General features: G+C 41.4%; 1 protein-coding gene across 2 annotated transcripts in view; it reads right to left on the minus strand.

The window, feature by feature from the left end:
* Positions 1-26,046, minus strand: part of qkia (QKI, KH domain containing, RNA binding a) — a 59,656-nt gene that overhangs the window by 11,181 nt on the left and 22,429 nt on the right. For both annotated transcript variants that reach the window (XM_079458692.1, XM_079458693.1), the window contains exons 3-4: positions 19,431-19,547; positions 12,875-13,018 (exon numbers count right to left, since the gene is read on the minus strand). In XM_079458692.1, the coding sequence (XP_079314818.1) occupies positions 12,875-13,018; positions 19,431-19,547 (261 nt within the window). The remainder of the gene's footprint in view (positions 1-12,874; positions 13,019-19,430; positions 19,548-26,046) is intronic.

Below are 26,046 nucleotides of genomic sequence, written 5' to 3' on the forward strand. Positions count from 1 at the left end.
TATCGGAGAATAAGGCAGAGTTCTAAGAATGTAAAAAATAGTGGCTAGCGTGTTGATAGGGCAGTCAGGCCCATCCATCCCTTTGAGAAACGTGAGGAACTTAATAAACTCTGACCAGGCAAGCCCAAAAACACCATAAACTATCACACTTGCATTTCTGCTGACACAGGACTTTGCGTGGGTGGCTCAGTCTTAAATCCAAACAACATCTCAGTGCTGTTGATTTTTTTGCTCCTACGAACAAGGCCTTTGTTTCTGGATCATGCCGCAGGGTATGTAATGAAGCTGCGGTACTACTGGTCACTAGGGGTAACTCCCCACAGGTCCAGTGGGTCACTGGGGCTAATAGAACACGGGCTTCCTTTGAGGGCTTGTGACACCGCTCCTCAGAGCCTCTGCAAAAAAGACTGGACATTGTGTTCGGACAAGGTTTCTGAGAGAGAGAGAGAGAGAGAGAGAGAGAGAGAGAGAGAGAGAGAGAGAGGCACAGTTAGCATTTCCAAAGAGCTGTGTGTCATCATACTCGCAGGAAACCTCCCTCTGATTTAACAAAGAAAAGCAGACAGCGAAGCAGACAGAGAACTTTTTCCCAAACATGGGACGTGAAACATCAGGTAGAGCCGCTCAATAATCCTGCTCTATCCACAGGGCATCTATTTGTAAGGGCAGCGAGAGTGAAGAGAATCCTATAGGCCACAGGGGAGGACGAGGGACAGCAGGCTACATGTGACAGAGCTCCTGATCACGTCCACTATGTTACACACACACACAGAAGCAGAAACATTCACAACAACAAAAACATTCACAGTAGCCAGCAGAAACACTGACTAAATACACAGAGCCAAGCAAGAATTAACAAGTTACAAAAGCACTTATGTTTAGGACTGTTAAACCATAAATCGCATCGAGAAAAAAAGATTGTTCATATGTAATATATGCATAAACACACATATTTGGGAAATATTTACATATAAATAATTTAAGTTGCATATAAATGTTTTATTTCATTTCTTAAATATATGCTTGTATGTGTTTATAAACACAAAAATAATATGCACAGTCACATATATTGCATAATCAATTTTATTCTGGATGCAATTAATCACGATTAATCGTTTGACAGCCCTACTCATGATCCAAAAACAGATGACAAGAAAAATGCAAAGACAGATTACTGCAGCAGACAAGCAGTTGACACCACCTCTCTGCCATCCGCCATGTTGAGGTAAAGTCCATGCAAACGCTCCCGACAGCCAGCCTGAGTGGAACTAAACCTGCAAGCTTGAGAAACTTGCAGTGTAGGACTCCTAATCTTTTTGTTCAAGCAGACTGTTGATAGAACAGAGGGTTTGGCAGAGGAAAGCACGGCTGTGTGTCCCTGGCTTGCGATAGTGAATGAATGGACTTTATTGGGAACCTTTGCTGAAATGCATCCCGCAACCTTGGGGCTCAACAGCAATATCCTCAATATGCTGTCAGAAGCCTGCTAAAAAAAAGGGCAAAACTCTCCCATTTCTCCAGCTTTTCCCTTTTAACCCGGCTTGTTTTCAGCAAGCCACAGATGGAATACATGCTAACAGATGTAGATAAGAAAATAGCAACGTTAGTCAAATGCTTGTAGGACGGTATAAAGTTACTGTCCCATCCTGGCTGCCGTAATACTTTAAATTTCCTCCACCGATCAATAAACCTCTTATCTTAAAAAATACAGCACACAGCTGAGCTCAGCACATGAACCCGAATCCCCACATAAAAGTAATAGATGGTGTTTCATCTGAGGGGGTTGAACAGCTTAAACAAGAATTCCCACTGTGCACCTGATTTTAATACTCATAATATATTGGCAGCCAAACAGTTAGATCTCCAGGCTAAAATGCAAAAGGTTGCAGGTCTGATATCTGAGAAAACGGCAGTCTTTCCCTTAAGCTAGACACGCACTTTGTGTCCTGCAAGTCTCTTCTTTGGATAAAAAGCATCTGCTAAACGGCAAATAACCACTATATAGGCCAGGTCGTAGCACGAGAGCTGTATTTAAAATGCCACACAGATGTTGACATGCATTGGACACAGGCATTTCATACGGGATTACGACGGATTTTACTAGAGCGGTCTGTGAGCACACAGATCAGAGTGAGCGAACTAACAAATTAAAGCAAAACAGAAGATTATCTAAAAAAACAGAGGAAACATTTTATTGGTGCAAGTTGACTCGCCCTTTTCACTCTCTCTCTTTCTAATTTTCCCTCCCCTGTTGCTTTTTCTCTCTCTGCCAGACAATGTATTGTTCTGCTGCTATGATCCTTTAATGCCACCCAATCGAGCCGAGAATATCTTGAAAGGATTTGGGAAGGCTGATCTGGAGGTTTAAATACTGCCGGATTTGCATCAGATTCTGAGATTTGAGAGTCAAAGCTGATCCACGTGCTCCGTGTGCCGCCCAGGCTGTCAGATCAGGACTGCGACCCAGTCTCGCCCACTTGATAACCTCTCAACCTTGTTGAGGGGGTAAAAGAGGCCCACAGAACAAATAAATCTGCAAATCCCAAATGAAAGCTGCAATCATATGACCATCTCTCGGACTGTGAACATCCCATAAAATCCATTTGAAAAACACTGCCTCCCCAAAGGCCTTACAGAGGTTACAACATACTCAAGGTTAGCAGCTGCAAAGCGAATGCGCAAAATGAAGAGCGCTGGCCAGCATAGTCAAGGTCTCTCCACTCCTAGCCAAACTTCCCAATGGTCAGGGCCAATACATTAGCAAGCAGAAAGCACAGAGCATGATTTACTGATGCATGCTGCGTGAAAATATGTTTTGCTTGAGCAAACCTGGAAAACATATTGCATGTGAAAGTTAAAACGAGTGCACACACAAGCCAGAAAGTACTCGATTTAGTCTTGTATTTTGCTGACTTTTGAATTCCAAACGTGAAATACTGTGTACTGCCAATGAGATATTATAAATGAAGAGTAATGGAGACAATTTGTGCCAAACTGCAACTAAAAACAGCTCCCTGGACAAGTTAAGTGGCAAGACCAAGCTATCCACTTCAGTATTTCGAGCCCTGAGTTGAGTAAAAGATTAGAAAGGTAAAATGAGTAAAACGTTCTACAGGCAAACAAAATTAGTATCATGTACATGGTATATAAAAGGATAATATGTATATATAACTGTGCATTGGCCTGCGCTGTACGTGCTAACAAAATCCTGTTCTGCCCTGGAAAACAGTGCAAAGAGATGAAAGGAAACCATTCCCAGCTCTCTCCATGTGATTGGTTCGAGAGGATTCTCCAGATGCCATGGTTGATCCATGTGGGTCCCGGTCCCGTCTAACTCTGAATAAGCGGATAATTATCCCAGACACCATATAACATGAGTGGGAGTGCAGAAAACTGAAGGGGGCAAAAACATCCCCAGGACCAGGCTACCGCGCAAACACTAGCGTTCCAGTCTGCAGCTATTCTCCCCAAGGTAAAAGGATTAGAGGCTTGTTCAAAGGAGATGCACTTGGACTGATGCCCGTAGGGGGTCTTTTATGGGCACCAGAAGAGATTACGGCCAACTGTTTTCTGAGGAGTCATGGGCTGGACTAACCTCTGGAGGTGGGCAGCAAAATAAGAGGGTTATGTTATTTATCCAGATAGCTTGTTACAGGAAGTAGTGCTTGGGGAAGGGGGGAAACGTTTTTAAGCTGCCAGTTGACTTTGTGCTCTATGTACAGTACCTCTTCAGAAACTTTACCCAGAATTGTCTCAAGAGGTATTTCAAACTATATAAGGGTAGGGGATATCACACCTGCTAACCTACTGTTGTACTTTGTCTCACTGACAACACAGCTTAAATTCCTACACTCGTTTCTTATTTCCCAGACACATACTGCAGTGGCATATTTTGGCAACAAAGCAACACGCAGCTTGCAGAAATAATAACAAGAGCTCTATGCAAATAAACTTTTACAAACTGTTGATTTAGGATGATAATCATGAAGTGATTTTGCTTCAGGACAATTTTAGAAAAAAAGTCTGAATAATCGGTCTCTGCTTTAATTACTGGGTTTTACCTAAACAAACTTAAATAACTAAAGCACTCCGTTACACAATCACCATGAATATGAATTAGTGTTTGTCATACATGTCTTATATTTGCAGATCTGGCTTGGTACAAAGCAGTAGCTTTGGTCACAGTCAAAGCAATGTAAATCATTCCACTAACAAACATAATTAATAACAAACATGTTCTGATGTGATAAAGATCAAATGCTATTGAAGAATCACAGATGTCCACCTGTGGACACATAAACAGACTTCAATAAACGAATGAGATGCCGACGTTAAGGGCGCTTATATCACATTTAACTGTGCTGATCCACATTTCAAATCACCAGCCCTGACCTGACCGGAATGAGCAATCCCTCTACATTACACAGATACAACAGATTTACTCTCCCCTGCTCAGTCTTTTTAGCATACAACATTACCAACTCCAAAAAGGAGTATGTGAGTTTGAAGGGAGTGGAAATGAAAGCAGCGTCATGTCTTCCCATGAAGAATCATCCTTGATTTCCTGCACACTTGAGTAAATTTCATCATTTCTCCAAAAGCTTTCTGTTGCCAGCCACAGAGTTATAAGAAGTGACTGCTACAGAAATGTCTGCCTCACCATTTGCAAAGGGTTGTACACAAACTCGCTTAAATAATCTATATCAGCATTTCTGCCTTTGCACTTATGCTCTTGAGCAAAATGTTTATATATTTTGTGGTGGCAAATAGGTGAAAGAAGCTGCTTAAAAATGGCAATGTCACCTTCCCAACACTCTCAAGGACAATCAGTGGACTGTGAAGATCTAGAACCGTCACCTCAGGCTCTTACAGAATAGTCTCATATAACGCTTGCAGATTAAATGGAAACCCGCAGAGAGAAGGCTGGTCTGATGGGAGGTAGCATGCCTGAACTAAGCTCTACCCAACAGGAGGGCACCTACCCTGGGTCAAGACCACCTGTTCTACCCCTGGAGTAGTGCTGGTACAGTACATCTAATTTGGGAATCTAAATGAGCGCCATAAAAGAAAGGAGCAAAAAAGGTCACGCAAACCAAAATGACAAGCTTTATCTCATTTGCTTTGTTGCAAAAAGATTTGCATCTTTGAATCTTTTTCACATCCATAACTGGTGGACCTAACTGGGGAGGATTAAAATTCACTACGCTTTGTCTATTCTAGTTACATTACGCTGTTGCAACAGCTATGCAAACCAGAATCTGATCTTTGATGTATTTTCCCAGTTAGTAGACCTGAGGGTGACAGATAAAGTCCTTAAAAGGGCCATAGCTGATTGTGAACAGAGGGCAAATTAAATCCCAGAGAGAACAACAAGTAAAAAGACAGCTTGTTCGCTTACCGAGATAAGTGGCATTTAACCAAAACACACACAAAAGAGATGCCTGTCTCTGTAAATTATGCATAATTTTTCATAAAAAAATATGTTCTAATAGCACAGACTAAAAAACAGCAGTTAAATAAAATGCTCCCAATAGCATCAGTTTATCATTTCTACCTCAGAAAGGCAATTACCATTAGCTGGAATATTTTTCAACCGTAAAGCAGCCAACACGAGGCATCCAAAATAATAGATGTGAAATGTGATCTTCAAAAAGTGTTATTCTTATTTCTACGAAACCACGGTCTCATCTGTGGTGACACTTGTTTTGCCAGGAAAATCTTTCGGAAAACTGAAAATTAAATGATAAATCCCATTGCACTGTGTGAAGTGGTTCATTTCGCACACTGTCGCTTAAATTTGTGTCTTTAAATGGCAGGTGCTCAGGTGAAAATAGGCAACGCAGTAAATCGCAGTCTATTCTGGGTCTGCCATTTCCGTTCTGTTCAGCGAGGAACAGCCAGTCCAGTGGAGTGTTTGAAGCCGCTGCCAGCCAACGCCAGATTAGCATACAGACCCCAAGAGAAGACTTTCCTGTTGTGGTTCTGGTGGTCGGTAAGCCTGGGCCCTGGGGTGCAAACCATGGCTCCAATCAAGACGACCACATAAACTAAAAGACAGCTGCTTTGAGGAAGATAGAGAGGGAGAACATAAATAAGACCTGACTTCGTCTGAAAATAACTACCATGCCAGCTACCATATCAGCACCATCAGATGCAAAGTTAGTTTGCCAATGCTTGAACAAAGGCTCTGGAGTATCCATAATGGCCATAGAATGACTCATCTTGAACATGGTAAGTTTATAAGAAATTAATTTAGTTTATCTTATATTTAAGGAGGCACACAATGACCCAAAGATGAAGACGTAAGACAGAGGTTAACACTAGCTGTTCTAAATTTCAGTTTTTTGTGTGCATATAAAGAAAAACATACTATGTCTACAAGAATGTCAACAATACTACACCTCTTGACACTTTGTTCTATTTGTACCAACATTTATTCAGAAGCATCAATTTGAGCTGATGTCTCCACATTAAATTATGAGCCACGTCACAAATCCAGTGCATGGGGCTTTTACAACCTCACGGCTGAGGATGTTCCCATTACCCATGATCCTTCACTTCAGACCCTGCAGCTGAGGTTTGAGCCTCATTGAATGGGACAGATGCTCTGAAAACAGGACACGAAAGCACTCTTGGACGGGTTGCACTGACCCCTGGGCAACTCGCAAGCATTCCAGGAGGCTGTCGTCACAGGTGGTTGCTATCACTGCGATTATTTTCCCATCCTGTGTCGCCAATGATCTCGGCCTATGAAACTCAAGCCACATTTAAGCAATGCAATACAATACAGCTCCACTGAAGCCAAGCCAATAATGAAAGCATCTATAAAATTGAGCCCTCTATAAAACAAAGCAAAGCATACCACTAAAATACGATTTCATATAAGGAATAATCGTGAAATGGGTTTGCATCCTCTGCGCTCACAAGTGGAACCAAGCGAGCAGCCAGATGGCTTTGTACTCTGGTTTGTCACATGGGTCTGATAGGAGGCGAGTATCAAGAAAAGGTGTTTATTGACCACAATAAGCTGGCCGTCCAGATCAGACTGGTTCAGGCAGTGCTCCACAAGACACAAGGTCCACAAGCTGAAGGCAAGAATTTGGCTGACGAGGACGTTACGCCCCATAGACCACGACGCATGTCTTACATTATACACCATCTGTCTCTTTCTCCCTTCCCCTTCCTCTGAGGCTTAGAGTGATAGGTCTATAACCAGGTGTATAGTGTGAAATTAACTGCGTTTCTGAATTGGGGAAAATCACAAATGCAAAGCATCTTTGACAACTCTGAGAAGCTTGAAACTGCTCCAGATTGGGGACTCATTGTGCTCAGCGGAGCCGGCGAGTGTAATGGTTATTGGAGTACAGTGGATAAAAGACATGCCAAGAGAGGGAGAGAGAGTGAGAGTGTGCACGAGAGAGAAAGAATCAGTGGAGAAGGGAACAGGGCTCCGGGCTACAGTGCAAACACTGCTAACCCAGTCACTTTGTTACAGGCAAGGACGAGACCATTCATGGAGAGATGCTGCAAGCCTTATGTGAACACAGCTTCCCATTTCTCTTCACTTTCACCCCTTCCCTCTTCCTTTGTGGGCTTTTAAGATACAGGAAGCATCATGGAGGACACCGGGAGCAGCTAGTTGGCTCTCTAGTAGATTTCTGCCTGCGAGCGCAAGCAGAGTTAAAACTAAATGTTATTGGAAAAAAGCTAGTTCTAAGAAAAGAATGAACAAAGAAAGGCCGGACTGTTGGGCTCCGGCTACGAAACGCGCCCACGTAAAACTCCAAACAGACTGAGCTCTGGAGGCAAAAGTGTTACTACAGATACACCACAATCTAGGAAATGCCTCTTTGACAAAAACTGAATCTCAAGATACATTTTCTATACAGCCAATGAAGGTACTCGGGGTACCATACTGAATATAAATAGGGGATTCAGAAGCAGGCCTTTGTCCACCGTCGTAATTTAAAACCTTTGCTCACTCCTGTCAACGGCCGGCCCAGCGCACTGACACTAAAATAACCCAGAAAAATATTTTGACACACCGTTTTAATTAGCCGAGGTAAAGGAAATGGACACACAGTGGCCTAGATTCTTAATGAGGTGTCATAGGTGTGAAGTTCTATTTCCCATCATTCCCTAGTGCACAGATACCAACCGGGAGCTCAAGTATGCATTTGTGGAAATAGCTCAGCATTCTAAACGTGCGCCTATCAGGAGGATTTGGGGTGGATATGCTAGGCTAACATTTTCCCAGAAGGCCATTCAAGGGGCCTCTTGAGAACGTAAGGACAACAGGATTAACACCGATCTCACATAGCAATGCAGCTATTGTCAATCATTAGTCATGACTCTGCTGCTGCCCGACAGATTCCATCTCTCTCATATATAAACCTTAAGGAAACATGAACGAATGTCACCTTGCAGCGCAGCTTCTCTCTTGGCAACTTCCAACCTACAAATTACATCTTTTAAACAACTAAATCCGCAACAACCGTCATGGGTGTCAGCTCTACTGGGTTTAGCACCCCTAGTGAGAAAACCAATTTGTCAAGTTTTTTAACACATTTGAGAGGCTAATTACCTCGTAGGAGGAAAAAAGTACTGCTTTTTTATTCTCTATGATCATCTCCAAATGAGTGCGTGTATAAATCAGTAAATTTAATTAACAGGGATCTGATACGTAGTCTCCCCAGACTACGGAACGTCACTGTTTACAGGCGTCTGAGCTTGTCATGGAATCTACTGGAGATTAGAGGCTCAGTGTTGGTGCAGTTGCTATAATCTGTGACACAGTGCAAAGTTCTGCGAATTTAAAGATTGTACACGCACATTTTGGATAAAAAGCATTATAAAAACACATTCAAACTTAGCTTGTGACAAAGTGCAAAAGTGATTACTTTCCTAGGGCGCCTGTGCAGGGCTCTAGACCGCAACCAAAATGCTAGCAAATGCGATGGTTTTTTATAACGTGCGAGGACAAATTTCACAGGGTCGCATTGGTGCCAGTGCGTAAAAATTTTTTTGCCCTGCCAAAGATTTATTTGAACATTTAATGTGATTTATGAGTGGTGAATTACGCGGAAAATGCAGGAAAGAACGAGCACAGAGCTTGTGCACTCCCAGTATCTCCAAACTTACTAAAGTGTGTGTTTGACTTCATTCTGTGTTGCGCAGACCGAACGGCATTAGAAAAAACACGCTCACAGAAGAGTGATGTCATATTCTGATCATTCTGCGCAGCGCTTAATGAAATCGAACACCTCCGTTTCTGAACAGTCTCTCTCACTCCCTCACACTTTAATCAAACTTTTTATCAAACCAGAGAATATTTTACCTGAATTACAGCTCTGTGTGATTGTGCTCAAAAACATGTTGCCTTTTCTTCCCTGACAAGTGTTCCGCACATGCAGATGACAAAGGAAAAATCCTATCCAGTGAAGTGTTTTCCTTCTCTTTTGTGATATCCTGACAGTTTGTCAAAAACAATCATGGCGTCAATGTCCGCTAATGTCCGATTCGCGACGTAATGACAAATCAGTCACTCAAAACTAGGGTTGGTATCGAGAACCGGTTCCATTTTAGAAATGGTTCCAAATTTCAAAGAACAGGGAATTAGATCGGACGTGCGCACTTCGGTTCGGTTTATCAATTCCTGATTTTCAATCATTCCCGAACGGCGGTGAGCCTTTTACTGTATCTGTCTGCCAGGACCTGCAACACGGACCTTCTCATTACACACATGCGCAGTTCATTACCATCGGCAATATGAACACAGAAACCGTTGAAAAGTTTGGTTAACTTTGTGAAAAAAGATGATAGCATTGCCACATGCAATATGTGTGGTAAAGATATATCGTGAAAGGGAGGAAGTACCTCGTATATGATGAAACGCATCATTAATCTGAAGGAATGCACTGTGTTTAAGTCTCTCAGCCTTGAGTACTTCTGCTACAACGCCCCAGAAAACTTGCAGCTATTTGCAGCAATAGCAGCGTCTCATACTCGGGTACAATATATAGATAGAGATTAAAAGAAAATCAGTTTTGTTTAAGTTACTTTATTATTTTAAGTTTCTTTGCTAAAATTCGGCTTAATCCAAAATAATTGCAGACTATTTTAAAAGACTGAGTGAAAAATTGACTGATTCATCAACTGAGGTAATTATGATTCCAAATTGTAAGTGCGATCAACCGAGAATGCGGGTCACACCAGTGCAACTAGTGGGAAAAATGAGTCTAGAGCCCTGGCGACAGTGTGGCCTTGTACATCTAGCTACATATACTCGCGACAAATAACCCAGAAACAAATGGCTTATAAATGAAAAACGCTATCATTATTTCCCAACATTTTAAGATTTAAGCATGTCTGTAATAAATGTTCACCACCACCTTGTCTATTTTACCTCGGAGCAAACTATTGTATACTCCACACCTGTACTAACCTCCAACTTCAACCTCTTCCAGTTCAGTAGCACAATCATTAAAAAGCCAGTGCTAAGCAAGCCTAGAGGCAAGCAATCCTTTCTCCACCCCACAAAACACGATACGTCTTTACTGGCAGCCCAGGAAGATTCATCATCCCTCATATGCCTCCTGCATCCACTCAGTGAACCGCTTGATTCTAATGTTTCTAATCTTTGCAGAGCTGCAATAAAACAGTGGGTCATGGTGTGATGCCCTGAATCGGAAATGTGAGCTTGTATGCATTTGTAAATCTGTCACTCTCTGATTGAGGAAATTCTGTAATCCACAGCAATGTGTTTGCAGGCACTTATAAACAGCAAAGTACAACACAAAAGGAGAGGCATGAGGGCAAATCTAGAATCAAACAATATAGAAAATATTGTATTATATGGTCTATTGTGTAATTAAGCTGTAGTGTGTGTATATTGTTTAACTTAGTTCAGCTGTTATATGTACAATGTGTCAGTCATTGTATGTTGCACCGCCTGGACTGTGGACCTTGCTAAACCGTATTATAATGACTTTACTTTCAATGGTCTTCTGCTGGCTTTACACACCTTCCCCTTGGTCTGCCTTGCAGTTTAATTCTCACCGTGTTGACACTCACCACTACCTTCATTACCAGCCCACCTTTAACTCAAATCTCTCTGCGAGCATCCCTCCCTTCCTATATCTCTCGGTGGGAGTTGAAAAGTTCACAGGGCCTTTGAGCTGAATCTCTCAATCACCCCCCTCCAATCCCTGCCTCAGAGCCCGTGTGCGTGCGCCCGTTCATCCACTCTCCCCGACTCCGATCATCATTCAAATGCTGTGTGTAGAACTGATTCTTTGAGCAAGGCTGAAAATTTCAATTTTCAGTGAGCAGGAACCGTTCGGCTGTGGCAACTCTTCAGGGCCCGAGTCAGGATTACAGATTCATGCCGTAATGTGCAAGCTGCCTCTCAAGGTAGGCAAAAATCAATATCGCAGATGTTTATAAAGCAGAGTCTCTCTGGCCGAGTTCTTAGATGCGTCTGCCCCCCTTCTCCCTGCCCTAACCAATCAAATCCTTTTTCACAATGACAAAATGAAGAGAGCTGTGGGGGAACAGACTGTGACCCGTCTGTTTTATGATGTATTTAATAAGACAATTTCATGCCTCTAAATGAGCCGAAAGATATCCTTCATTAAGACTGCACGGGTTGGGAGATGGACGTTTTGTCGTTTAATCCAGTTTAGCTTGGCTTGATAAAGGGCATTAGAGTCAATCTTCCACACACAGTAGCAGGAATATGACATGCTTAAGAAAAGTGTTATCTGTATAACAAAACTAACATAACACTTAAGCCATTTTTACAAATCAAAAATAAGGGATTCAAATATATGGCCGCTAAACTATAAAAAACCGAAATATTTTAGCCTCACGTGACACATATATTGTATTACATAATGTTGTGAAACTCAATTAAATAAATGAAAACTCCAAAAACATGCCCCTGAGAGCAAGGCGTGCTTGTTTGAGGGATATACACCGCAAGGACGACTTTGATCTCAGAGGTACATAAGGTCAAAGTGAGAATTTGGAGAGAAGCATGTTTCCATTTACTCATCTTCCACCCACATACACACAGAACAGAATGACTCGCACACATTCAGCTAGCCATGTTTGTTTATTTTCTTTCTGACTAGTGCCTTTGCGTACCCATGAGTATGTGAATGTACGGTTTAAGACCTTTCCAATCAAACAGAACAAAAGGGATACAGGCATAAAAAAGATAATCCCCAAACAAGAGACAAAATGTGGGGTTTAACCACACTATTCTGGCCTAAAAAGAGCTATGACAACATAACATGCAAAGAAGAAGCAGGGGAAATGCCAATGATTCTATGTCCCGCTCTCAAAAGAAGCGCAAGGAGCAAGGCACATGGCTGGGCGGAGCTGAGCGGCTGGTTCTGGCTGTGTTTCAGCGGGTCGAAGGCTCTCCACCAAGTTGCCTGATAGGGAACAGGCACTTGCAGCTGTCCGCCCATTCTGTTCACTGCAGGCAAACGGCCTGGAGCCAACGACCCTGACTTCACCGCCCCAGCCCCCTATGGCACCCAACGGAGGTCTGCGGGGTGCGAAGAATAGCAAAGAGGAATGGTGTGGAAATACGTGGGAAGCAGGTTGCTGAGTGCCATTTGTTCTCTGCTGGGAGTCGGAGATAAAAATATCAAATCTAACAGTACACCGAAAATAGGGGTCAGAGATGGGATTAAAACCCATATGCACAAAGCGCCCTTCCGCGCCACACCCAGAACAGGAAAGCAGAGTCGCCAGATTTAACATAGCAACTGCTGCCTTAAATTCAAAAGCTCACGACTCTGAAAAGACTGCAATGATGATCTCATTGCATGTCTAGGAAGTATAAATGGGCGCTGTAACTTACTGCAGGCACCAGTAGCTTCTCGACCTCTTTTACGGCTCTTCTCATCTTGATCTCGGCGCGTGTCTGTGTGTCCTCCACGGTGATCAGAACATGCAGGTCTTCATTTAGATGCTCCCAGTTCGGTTTCCCTCTGTTCTGCTCTTCCTGTGAAAGAGAGAGCAACAGAGATGTCAGTAGTGACAGGACATCAAACTTTGACTCTGTGTGAGAGAGAGTGCGAAAGAGTGACACATTTTCTTGTTGCATAGGAGTACACATTTTCACAGATAGTCAAGATGACTGTACACAGCAGCTATTACACAACAGCACATTAACAAAGGAATGGAATCAGAGCGGAATATTTACAATTAGTCAGTTAGCCGGCGCATGCAAATTTATCAGAGCAATGGGTGTAAAACTGGAATCAGAAATTCTGCATCTACTTTAAGAACTTAAAACCTAAACGTCATCCAAAGTAATAAGCATTTCTTTCCAAAATGACTAAAAATGATATGAATTATTTAAAACACAGTATTACACCATCAATACTTGCATGTTACAAATGTATTGACAGGGTTTGTGTACAGATATGAGATACTTGAATTCAAAGACTTTCCAGCACCTGACAATTTCAGGACTTTCCAAACCTCCGTAAATCTATTTTCAAACTTTAAGCACACAACAATTTTCAAGCATATTTGGGGTTTTCAAGGACTACAATCAGATCCCATTCATCACAGAAGTTCTTTGTTAAGCTTAATATTCTAAAAATGCATGCAATGTCTAAAGCTGAAATTAGATAAAGCAACATTAGACTTGAATAACTTTCAAATTTAATTGAAAATTGAAAGTCTGACGGCACTTTAGTTGTCACTATCACTGCGTGTCATAATCAAGCATCAATTATTATTTTAATGTTCCTACTTTTATAAACCACACTGTTTACACTTATTTCATCATGAATTTGAAGAATAAGCATATATCAGGGCTCCAGACTGCGACTAAAACGGACACATTTGCGACTAAAAATATTAATTTGCGGGTGATATCTTTGAAGAGATCGCCACTGGCAACCATGCAAATTTACTAGCTTTTAAAAAGTTTCCAACCATTGTTTGTTAGTTCAAATGAAATCAGAGCACAAATTTAGTCTGGTGTATTCGGAGTTTAAATGGTGGTTTTAGCATCAATCCATAAAAAGCTTCTCTGCCTCTTTTTAAATAAGCAGAACCAAATCTGCCATCAACTGCATTAAAATATAGAGTATAAACAGGCAGCATTTTAAAACTATTTGAACAGATCTACACACAATTATATTTGTGGACAAATGTAAACACATTTGATACTATTCCATGGAATTTTGCAGAATTCCCAGATTCCGTACGTACTTGCTTATGTGAGCAAAACCTATGAGGGGGAATATATACATAACAGAACTAAAAGTAGTTTCAAGTTCATGTTATGTGGCTCGTAAAAAACTATTTGGCACCTGGTTTTTCCTCCATAGGAGGCTCCTTAATTGATTTTTTGTTGTCTGGAGCCCTGTATATGTTAAATTACTTTTCAGATCATGCACCACATCTAATATCACTTTGCAGATGACATTCAAAATCACATGCATGGCACAATGAGTCCTGTATTAAGTAGGTAACAGATTAACATTATTTAATTGATGCTTTTCATAAACAACAAAAATTCTAAAAATGGCACAGTCAGCGTGATACAACACGCTGATCATACAGTCTAAAATTTATTTTCTCCGCAAAAGACCCAATGCAGTTAACACACTGATGCCTGTGGAGTCTTAAATATTGAAATATGAAGCAGAACGGGTGAGACAATGAGGCTCTTTGAGCACAATTCTCACGGTGATCGTTTAAAATGGCCTTGCAGTTGGTGTGCATGACCGTTTGATTGGCCTGGGTTAACAGCAGTCTCAGAAGAAAGCCATTATGCTAGAGTAGAGCCGCCTGAACAGTCGGAGGTGCTAAACTGAACGAAAAAAATAACGTAACGCTCTTGAGGGTGGGCCGTTTTCAAAGCCAACAATTACCCACCACCCCAGCTTTCAACAACTCTCAGCAGCCTGACAGTTCATTCTGCTCTCCATAGATGAAGCACTTTAAACCAGCTGGATGAAAGGTAAAAAGAATATTCAACAGCCCACATTGTGCAAATTTATTTTTTTAAATCTGACAATTGAAGAGGTGAGAAATCAAATAGTCTGTATTGAAGAACCACTTACTTGCACAATTTTGTACCTGCTCAAAGGTATGAATCATCTTTTGAGGATGTTTAAGGAAAACCGACTGAGGTTTGAGAAAGCTATCCTCATGTTCCTATCCTAATTTTTGCTTCAACTAACAGATGCTTGGGAGGAATGCTGGAGGATTCATTTACATTTACACTGCAATTACCTTGGACGTTGGGTAATGTGGACAACAGATACATAGTTTGGTCCATCACAAAAAACACCTGTCCATGTAAACAATAAATGACACACAATAGCTCCGTTAGATTGTAATGGTGCCAAATAATTAAAATGAAACTGTGCAGGTGTCTTCTCCTTGCTAAAAAAACAGGCAAAAAAGAAATCCAGTTACTATCCCGCAGCCCCAATGCCTGAAGCGATCTGTAATACAAAAGAAAGGATTTCAAGGGAAGCGGTATAAAGAGCACTTGACCCGGCCCTAAATGCCTCATGTCTCCCATGATGCTTGCAGATCATTTCTCAGTTAGAAACCCCAATTAGCATGCTTGCTAAAACCTCAGTAGAGAGGAAAAGCATGCACCTGACAGGCCTACTAATACACAGACTGAAACCCAGTCGAGTGTCTATGATACAACATTCTAGGGCTGTCAACTTTAGTCGTTTAGTCGACTAATCGGTCGATGCCGTCTTGGTCGACTGACATTCTCATTGGTCGACCAGTTGCCTATTTTTTTTAGCCTATGTTTCATCCCCAACTTTAAATACTTTAATTTCGGCTATTAAAAAAAATCACTTAATTTTCAAAGAATTGTATTATTATTATAGTTGTATGTATTATTGATGTCTTTTCGTTGTTGTTTTATAAATGTTCTATGACGATTGTTTAATAAATGTTCAATCAAAATGCAAAACATCGCGTCTTTTTTTTTTTTTTTTTTTTTTTTTTTAGTCGACTGATCGCTGCGCAGGACAGGACTTTGGTCGACTAAGCATTTCTTTGGTTGACTACAGCCCTACAACATTCCCGTGGATACTGTTGCCATAGCAGTGATCATACATACGTGTGTTTAAGCCACAAATTTCAGACCACTTCCTGCCCACTGACCAGTCAGAAACTTTGCCTTAGTGAGTGTTCATGTGGTTCAACAGCACAGCCAATCGCATTTCATTAAACAATTTATGCAGATACAACTTGTATGCTATAAAAACTGGAAACAGGAAAATGTTGATGTAAGTTGTTTTCCTTCGAGACTGATGCACAGCAATCTTACAACCTTTAAAGTTAAATCTTAGACGGTGAACAAAAGTGGAAAAGGCTGTGCCAACCATGTAAGGACAAAGACCTTCAGCTCCGAGCAAAGGCACATCCACCCTCTTATGCCTATTAGTGAGCAAGGTCATTCCATGTCCTCTAAGGGTGGGTGAGGGGTATGTAGCGCCAGGCAGGGAGAGCAAACCAAAAGCCTTTGAAGAGGGCAAAGATTCTGTTTACTGTCATATGAAACCAGGACCAGGCAACACGCGCATAACGCGAGATACATGTGATGACGGATCTATAAAGAAACAAAGAGTGCGAACCCTAAACCGGGCCATCAGCAAATGTGAGCGGTCCAACAGTGCAGTGTTGGGAGGTTGTCAAATTCAGAACAGGGGAACCATTTTGGATTTAACAAACACCACACTGTACATACCAAACGTTATAACATAACATGCCAAGTTGTGCTAAACAAAACATTTCAAGTTAATTAAATTAATCAAATGAGGCTTAATCTCAAAGCTACAGTCTCCACTGCCTGTAGGCCAAGCACTGCCACGATTCCATTGCAGGGATGCTGGCAGCCAGCCCGGCTGGAAATAATCCCACCAGCCTATAAATACGGTTCATATCAACCACAGCAAACTGAAGCCAGGACAGCAGTCTTGAACAGTTGTCCTGGGTGGAGTAGTTTACAGGCACCTGTTTTATCAGGAATTAAAAACTGACTGGAAAAACTCCAGCCATCAGGGGCAGGAACGCAGAATGAGACTCTTGAAAACACCCAGAAAAGCTCTACAGAACAGACACAGAATGTAAATATGCACATAATGTGAGTGGATTTGTCTTCCATGTACATTCAAAACAAACATACCAAGACTACCCGGATTCCGACGAATGCATAGACTTGGGTATCAATGTTAAAAAACATCAAGCCTGCAATGAAGACTTTAAGTGACGGTTCACCCAAAAATCATTTCTTACCCTCATGTCTTTAAAAACATGTTTGATTTACTTTCTTCCGCAGAACACAAAAGGAAATATTTTGAAGAATGTTGTTAACTAGCACCCATTCACTTACATTGGGTTTGTGTGCATACAATAGAAGTGAATGGGTGCTAGAGCTGTTCGGTCACCAACCTACTTCTAAGTGTCTTTTGTGTTCTATAGAAGAACGTCATACAGGTCTGAAACGACAAGAGCGTTGGTAAATAATGACAATTTTCATTTTTGTAAAAATGTCAAGAAACCTTGAGCTGAAACATGGTAAAACCCAATTTATTTGGTTCTTTATATATTACAATTTAATTCAACTTTTCCATAATAAAGGTATGTGTGCGTGTAAAGAAACAAAATAGAAACTCAATTTTAAACAGAACAAAGAGTACAAGCTAAAAAGGAAAGCTTTAGAAAGCCTGTTGTGTAGCTTTTGGAGAGGTTCTGTGATGCACTGGTGAGGGTGGCCGTCTGTTACATTTGATCTGTGCTGTGGTTTCTGAGAGCCCTCAATTTGAACAGCGTTTGATCAGAGGAAGAGGCTACACAGTGGGACAGGTTATTATCCAGAGTTTGTCTGTCCTGTCCTCTCCCATTACATCCGACTGAGCTTGGCTTCGGCACGCGCACACACACAAGCGCGAGGACGCGGAGTCTCCTGAGGATGTGCGGTACGTTGTGTGTGCAGTTCTTCAGAGGGTAACAGGGGTTAAACCACCGATGGGGAGCTGCTAAATAAAATGTCTGTCTGATTTAAGGCTAACGAAGGGTTGTCTCCCGAGACGTGTCTACTAGTGATCCATGATGTTACCTTTGAGAGCAAACACTATATAATGCTCTACCAGGCGATAACGATATAAACTACACAATCACTCATTTAAACTCTAAACAACCTTGCCCTATCGTCACAAATGAGCCAAACAAACTGTGCTTTCATTCAACGGACTCTCGCTTCGGATCTTCTCTGATTAAAGGTCAAAATCACTTTTCCCTTTGCCTCCATTTTTCTGTCTCCATCGCTCCAGGTCCCCAGAGGCAGCGTCAGACTAAATTATTGAGAGCACAAAAACTGCTCTGCTAATGGACGCTTAATAAACAACCACCTCAGCTCAGGCCTGTCTCACTCCGCTCTGAACTGTTTTGGGTTACTTTAGATACATCCAGCTATACTCACTGCCTCGGTTTCTTTGTGCATGCCTCCCATGAGACAACCAGAATGACACTGGCTGGAAATGGTGCTCTTTCCTATGCTAATGATAGTCTCACCACAACTTTTTTAAGAGTAACCCTTATCTACACGGTGGTGATGCCTTACGGATTAAAAAAGAATTTCTGGACTTCTGGAAAAAGGTTTTGTACTACAATTTCAATATCTGCGGGCGAGCCCAATTAAATCGCTAGACTAGCACAAAACATAGATGGCACAAAACTACTTGGCTCACATTATAACCAACAATGGAGTGCACACTTTCACACATTTACAGCACAAATTTTATTTTCAGCAGGCCAACGAATGACAACCACAACAGAAAAAATAAAGGATCAATTCTTTGTAAAGTAATTTGTTTCTGCATCATGACTCAAGTTTATGCACATGGCTCTTCCAGAGGGTTGCACAGCTGGGGCCAAGGTGCACGTGTGTGTGCATGATGATAAACAGTAATGGGGATTTCCTGATAAAACAGCTCCACTGGGATGGTGAGAGAGCAGCAGCTCTTTTATAAAAACTGAATGCGTTTTGGCTGTTCATTTACACAAAAACGGCGTAAATTTACCATTTAGCATTGTGTTAAGGGTCTCGATCTCTATTTTACTGTAACGAAGCATACAGCATAACGAAATGCCAATATTATGTATTCATGTGTTGCAAATTCAATGACGCTGGTAATGATTCTCTTTGTTGCTATAAGTTGCTCCTCTGCTGGTCACAAAGCAGGTCTCTTCTCAGAGTACGAAGCATCTGGGTCCTATCTCCCAGTGTGCCACTGTATGCTTTTGTTCTAGATAGAAACGATCCCTAGCCGGATCACTGTCAGCCAAAATTGTTTGCGCATTGTTTGGGGGGCAAACATCAACAGAATGTAGTGCAAAGGATGAGAAATAAAGTGTCTTACCTTCTTTCTGTCTCTCATGGAACTCCGCCCTCTAACCATAATCTTGCAGCCGGTTTCTGCTTCCAGCTGCTTCGCTGTAAGTCCACGAGGTCCAAGGATCCTCCCCACAAAATTGTACTGAAAAAACAGAGAGAGAGATTAGAATGTATTCAGTGGGATATTCATCTTGACACAGGATGTTATGTGTGCACTGCTGCTTCATTCACTATGAAGACAAATTCATAAAATAGTTTATCCCCTGAAACAGTGTGTCAGTGTATTCATGGATCCCTATTCATGCACACCAACCTATACTTTTGGCATGACACAAAGAATGTTGGTCTTTTTCATAAAAAGAACACAAATAGTGAGTGACCAGTCACATGGCTCCTTCTATACAAGCTCTCAAAACGAGAAAAGCAACTTCAAGATTATTCTAAAAACATGGCTTGGAAAACCATGAGGGCTTGGAAAACCATGAGGGTGAGTCAACTATGACAATTCTCATTTTAGTATTTTGGTATCTCATTTTAATCATTCAGTTGTGCTTGCCAGGTTATTCGGTCTCTGCAGCTGTGCTGACTTCACACAAACAAAGAGAGACTGAAAGAGACATGGCAAATAAGTCAGAATGTGGCATCAAGACAAAAGGAACATAGATGCTATAAGAAGTGCTATAAACTAGTTTTTGACCAGCACACGTAAACCTTATTCTGAAACACTCGCTCAAATGCAATCCAACAAATATCATTCAGCTGATGCAAAAACCTCGACTGAACAAGCAGCTAATAACCGGTCCTTCTCCTGCAGCAGGTTCCGAGCCAATCAGGAATGTAGAAAGAAAAACGAAAGCTCAAAAACACTGGCACACTCATGTTTGCCAAACAGAATCTTAAGCAGCACCGCAAAACCAATTTTTACAGTATTTTTTGCATTTCCTACTCTATATTTGAATAAAAAATAAAAATAAAAGATAAACAATCCAGCACTCTTTTTATACTTTAATAGTTCACTTCTCTGAATCCGTGTGAAGGCGGACAGAGAGAGGTGCTTGCATTGACCAGGCTCATGAAGCGAAACACATAGTTACTTCACTTTTTAGTGCTTCAACCTATCCACACTGCACTTCAATACGGTTGTCACTCCTCTTCCAAGTGTTTCATCTCACCTGTAAATAACCAAACTGTGACAATCGTGTTGCTTCTACACGACACCAGTCTCTTTTAAGGCTAATATTACAGCCCTCACTGTGTTTGTGAGACCTCTGGAGCTCTGCATACAGATCAAAGTCACTGCAACACACATTCAGAGTGCATTATGTAAACTTGACCTGATCATTAGACTGCCGGGGCACCGATGCATCAGATGTGCACAAGTGTCCCTAAACAAATCAGACAGTATTGAAACTGAAAAATACATATGCAGAAGCACCAAGCACAAGAAAACACCAGAACGGTCAGATAACGTATCCTCTCAGAGCATCATCCAAACTTCATCCATCACTCTCTTATTCAGAAGCACACCTGCACAATCTCTCTTTCCATGCAGATGAGAGGATTCTCCTCTGTGTGCGTGTTGATGTTGATTGGACATGGCAGAGAGCAGCGGCCTGATGCGGTGGGGGAAATTGCTCATTTTGAATACTAGAACCAGACATTAATTACAGCCTGGAGGAGACGCCACTATTTCACTTCCTGTAAAGGGTGGAAGGGAGGCACGAGCGAAACTATACGAGTTTGAGAGAATCAGACAGCAATCCCATAATTTTTATAAGACAGCAAGAAAGAACTGTTTTCCATGTAGCATGGCAGGCAGGTGGCCCCGTGTTTGTTAGTAACAGTCAACGCCTAAAAGAGGCAGAGATCAACCACAGAAACACTGGAAAAATCCACGCTGATGCCTCACAAACGTCAGCCACATGAAAACAGGTTTTGAGGTGAATGTTAAACACAAACCACATGCATGAGTTCATTTCATGATCTCACCAAGGCAAATGCTGATATATGTTGGACAAATCAGCATAAAGGGAGTGCTACATCTTGATAGAGGGTAGCAGATCCTTTGGGCTTTTGTCATTTTGTTACGTGACCGCAGACCATTGTCATATATCAGCTTAAGTGAAAAATCTAGTGTATGGGAGCATACGTGCCTGTACACGTAAATGTGCCAGTGTTAAACTGAAGGAATGTATAACAGAACAACCTAAATGTGCACAAGCAGAGAGTTGAGCAGTTCAGGGACTCAGCCAAGAGACCTGACAGAGACAAACGAGTAACAACGCTAATGCAACATTATACCTCCTGGCCCTCCTTCCTGCTCTCTCTCCTCCAATCACAATCACTCCACCCCACACATAAGGTCACAACACATCACTACTGAACATGTACACCTATCAGAACCGCCCACAACTCAAACACACGTCTGTCCTTCATAAAAATTGTCAGAGGAGACGAATTTGGGATTATCAAAAAGGCTCGCAGCAAGAGTTTATCAGAGAGAAAAGTGACTGACGATTGATGAAAGAGGTCACACTGTGACTAACTGTGAAGGTCAGAGTTTACAAGCTCTGGTGCGGCAGATTAGAAACATTTGGAATAAAACATCTCACTTTGGTTCTCTCATACCCTTTGATCGCTGTGTTTAATCTTGTTTTATGTTGGAGATTCTAAATAAAGCGAATATGGACGAGCTACAATTTTGATGATCATAGCTTCTCCACAGCCAACCAGAATTAAGTCAGTCAACATTTAAACCAATCAGACTGCAACTGTCAGTATTATTCAATATTCATGTCAACCTGTAGGTGTGTGGACCATTAAATTCAAAATGTGAATAAAATACACAAGGTGAAAAAGTCAATCACACAGCACAGAATAAGTTTCATGTGTGTTTCATAAAATTAATAAAAAACACACACATTGGACGTTTAAATGAGTTTTCAGCATTGGGTGCAACCTCACATTTAAGGTATCAGGAATAAACAGATCTAGCATTGATTCGGAGCGCACACACACAAAATAAGAGGCTACACTGACATTAAAGGGCCTTTCGTTTACACCCTCTTATCAGCTGAAGGCAGAAAGACAGACGAGAGTGAGGTAGAGCGAAGACAGCAAGCAATCTTCTGGTTAAAGTGTGTGAAATTTTTTTGCCACCAGCAGCATTACAAAATAATAAGGGTTCCCAAAAAGGATTCCAACGCTGCCGTTGTTTGCAAAAACAGTTAATCTTGCCATGAACTCAAGCCCATTGGTTTAGCCAGAGGTTTACATGTTGGAGCTTTTAACAATAGCTGTCTGTGCATGTCATATGAGAAAGAGATTTATCGAAACATTGAAAACACCACTGTTCCAAGACCACCCCGTACAGTCTGCTGATTTGAGAACCGTACTGCGTGAAATGTTCTGTTGAACAAGGTTCTAGCTGAAAGCACATGTGGAAGAAATTGGTATACAGTGCTGAAAAGCTTAATCCAGTGAGCTACAAGAGGAAATCTGTGGTAATGCATCCAACTGCAACCTCCCAAGGGAGTGACGCAACACACACTCCTCACACACATAAACACCAAAAAAAACTTTCCACAATGTAAGCACATCTGTCACTGAGGTGGTGAAGAACATCATTGGAAGATGCTTCTTTCGCTCTCACCTCTGTTTTCTGTCCTTTTTGTATTTTTCAGGTCGTTCTCAGACATTGGGGTATTAAGGAAATACATTACAATTCACAATTATCCTGCTCTCTCTGTAGCAACTGTTTGGTTTTCATTATTAGTTTAGTACAAAAATGAATCTTAAGTTTCTTCATATCAATCAATGAATCTGGAGAGTATACACAGTGAGCGACCAAAGAGAGAGAGAGATAACCTTTTGGGTACCATTGCTATTTACTTATTAACCTGCGTTAATTGTTAATGTGGTGTGTCAGAGCTGAGAAACGCTTTTATCTCTGTGGCCAGCTGTGGATCCGAGGAGGTCTGCCAATCAAGAATTGGTTCTAGTTCAGAACCGGTTTCCTTTTAAATGAACTAACAGAACCAGATGTCTGCATTCTTTCCCTGATGCAGATGGAACAACATACTAAAATACTATGCCACAGTTTCCTGCACAACTATTCTGCGACAGCACTGTGCTGCTACCGAATCTACAGTGGTACGGCAAAATAATGTTTTTTTTGACTGAATTGTGAGGGTGAAGCCTGAATTGAATTTTCTTGAAAGTGGAATAACTTGGGTATCACAAAATACTAAGAAAATAAATAGACGACAACCTTTTTTCGATTGCATTTGTACTTGCTGGCTGCACACAACAAATCAAGACCAGTGTTTCACATACATCAATGAAATGTTCTTTCCACTAAATCAGTCAAAAAGACTCAAATCATGTATTCGTATGTGCATGACAGCTACATGCCATACGCATAGAGCTACATGTTTATATACACTAAAGAAATACACACTGTAGAAATGATGTAATCTGAAACTACATATGATAAAACCGTGAAATAAATACACAAACTCTTGCATAGCCTGTCCACATTAGACTTGTATGCTGCACTCTTCTGCATCCCTTACTTTGTGTGCATGTGCAATCATTTGGAGGGCAGAAAAATCCAATCTGAAACATTATGACACAAGTCCTTTGAGAGCAAAGTAATTACTCTCTCTAAAGAGAATGAGAGATGGATGGATGAAAGAGAAGGAGAGAGAGAGAGAGAGAGAGAAAGAGAGAGAGAAAGAGAGAGAGAGGCAGCCCGTTATCCCCAATATAAATCATCTTTTTTCATCTAGTTACCTCTCTTTCCCTCGTTTAATACTTTCTAAACACCAGGAGCAAAATCAATCTTTGTAAGCTCCCAGCGTTTAGTCCTGACACTTTATAACAAAATACAAACAAACAAAAGCCACATGAGCGCCGGAGTGATGTTGTAAACAGGTGGTTTAACAGATGACTAGTGTTACTGTAAGACATCGCTTTCATTTACATTTAATCATTTAACAGACGCTTTTATCCTAAGCGACTTACAAATGAGAAAAAGCATCTGCAATTTATCATACAACAGCCAACAATATTAGCAGACTCGTATCATCTCATTTAAAGAGTAACCGAGAGCGCTTAACAAAAGGTAGAGCAGAAAAGTTACTACAGGAAAGTCGCAAAAGATGGAGAGAAGTTGTTAATAGAAAGTTCCTTTATGGTTATAAAGTGCTCGCTGAAGTGGTTCTCGTCGCTTTTGAAGGGTGTGATGGTCTCAGCGTATCAAGGGGATTCGCATGAGGAAATAAAGTAAATGTGGAAAAAATGAGAGTGGGAGAACAAAAATCGTCAGAAAGGCTGATCTTTCACACATACTCAAACCTTTGTTCTGACACAGAGCTGATCCAGACACCAGAGAATGAACCACGTCACTGTACTCTGGGTCTTTCTATCGGAGCCAAATGTAATTTGTGTCTGAATTAACATAAGCATGCTAAACAGGGCAGAGGCAGCTAGGATGTAATCTCTCTCTGAGTCAGCCGTCTATACTGGACACACACACTTTGCCTGCATCCCTGAAGATACTGTTGGCATCCCATCCACCCGCCAAGACTGTCTGCAGAGGCCCCCAATTACGGTTTCTAAAATGTTTTAGCCACAAACAGAGGCTTATTTTAAAAACTGTGTTTTTGGGCATACAGGCATTAAATAAATACTAAAACCAAATAAAACACTGAATGCAATTCAAAACCGTTTTATGAAAGCAATACATATATTTCTGAATTATACTGGTTGTATGTAACTACCAAATCCTAAAACCATTTAGCGGGTTCTGAGGCTTTTTTGGTCATTAGCAAATATGAAGCTTGTGGCTGCGTTCACAACCGCCAGCGACTCTGTCGCTAGTCTACTGCTACGAGGTCGTTAGACGGCGTTCCTAGCTTTGTTTGTTCTAGTAACATTTATAAACAAACACTGCAGTAACTGACGAGAGACGGGTGGCGTGAGCTCCGCTGCTTTGCTCTCATTGGTGGTCGCTCCTAAAAGTCGCACATCATTTGCATAAAGTTCAGCAAATCTCAACTTTGTCACATCGCTAGACACACCTACTTCCTGTCGCCAACTGTCACTGCCGCTCGTGTCGCTGATTGCAATGAATGACATCGCCACACTTTGTTGTTGGCGGTGTGAACGGATCGGATCAGATGCATACTGCGGTACTTTACTTTTTCTTAAACAACCTAGACTAGACAATTTGTCGTTCTGTTATCTCTACTACACAGAGAGCTACCTAGGTTTTGAAAGACACGCACTGCGATCTAAAATGTGATAATACCATGGTTTCGATTATGACAATTCTAGAACAAAGCTGTGGAACGTTCCCTTGGATTTCTGCAAGACAACCATCATTAAAAATGCTATGAAGGAGCACCAAGGCAATATCATTTTATAAACAGCACTTCAGAGAGTGCACATACAAAAGCAAAATAAACATCTGCACGCACAAATGGCAATTAAGAGTAAACGTCAGGGAAATGAAAAAACGTGCATCCTCAGTAAGCCTGTGAAAAGGGTGAGTGAGCAGTGACTAGGAGTCCTTGTGTGCAGGCGGGCGGTGGAGACTGATGAATCAGTAGGCCTTTCACAAACGGTTGAAAGTCATT

The sequence above is a fragment of the Barbatula barbatula genome, assembly GCF_947034865.1.
Source record: "Barbatula barbatula genome assembly, chromosome: 6".
Classification (NCBI taxonomy): Eukaryota; Metazoa; Chordata; class Actinopteri; order Cypriniformes; family Nemacheilidae; genus Barbatula; species Barbatula barbatula.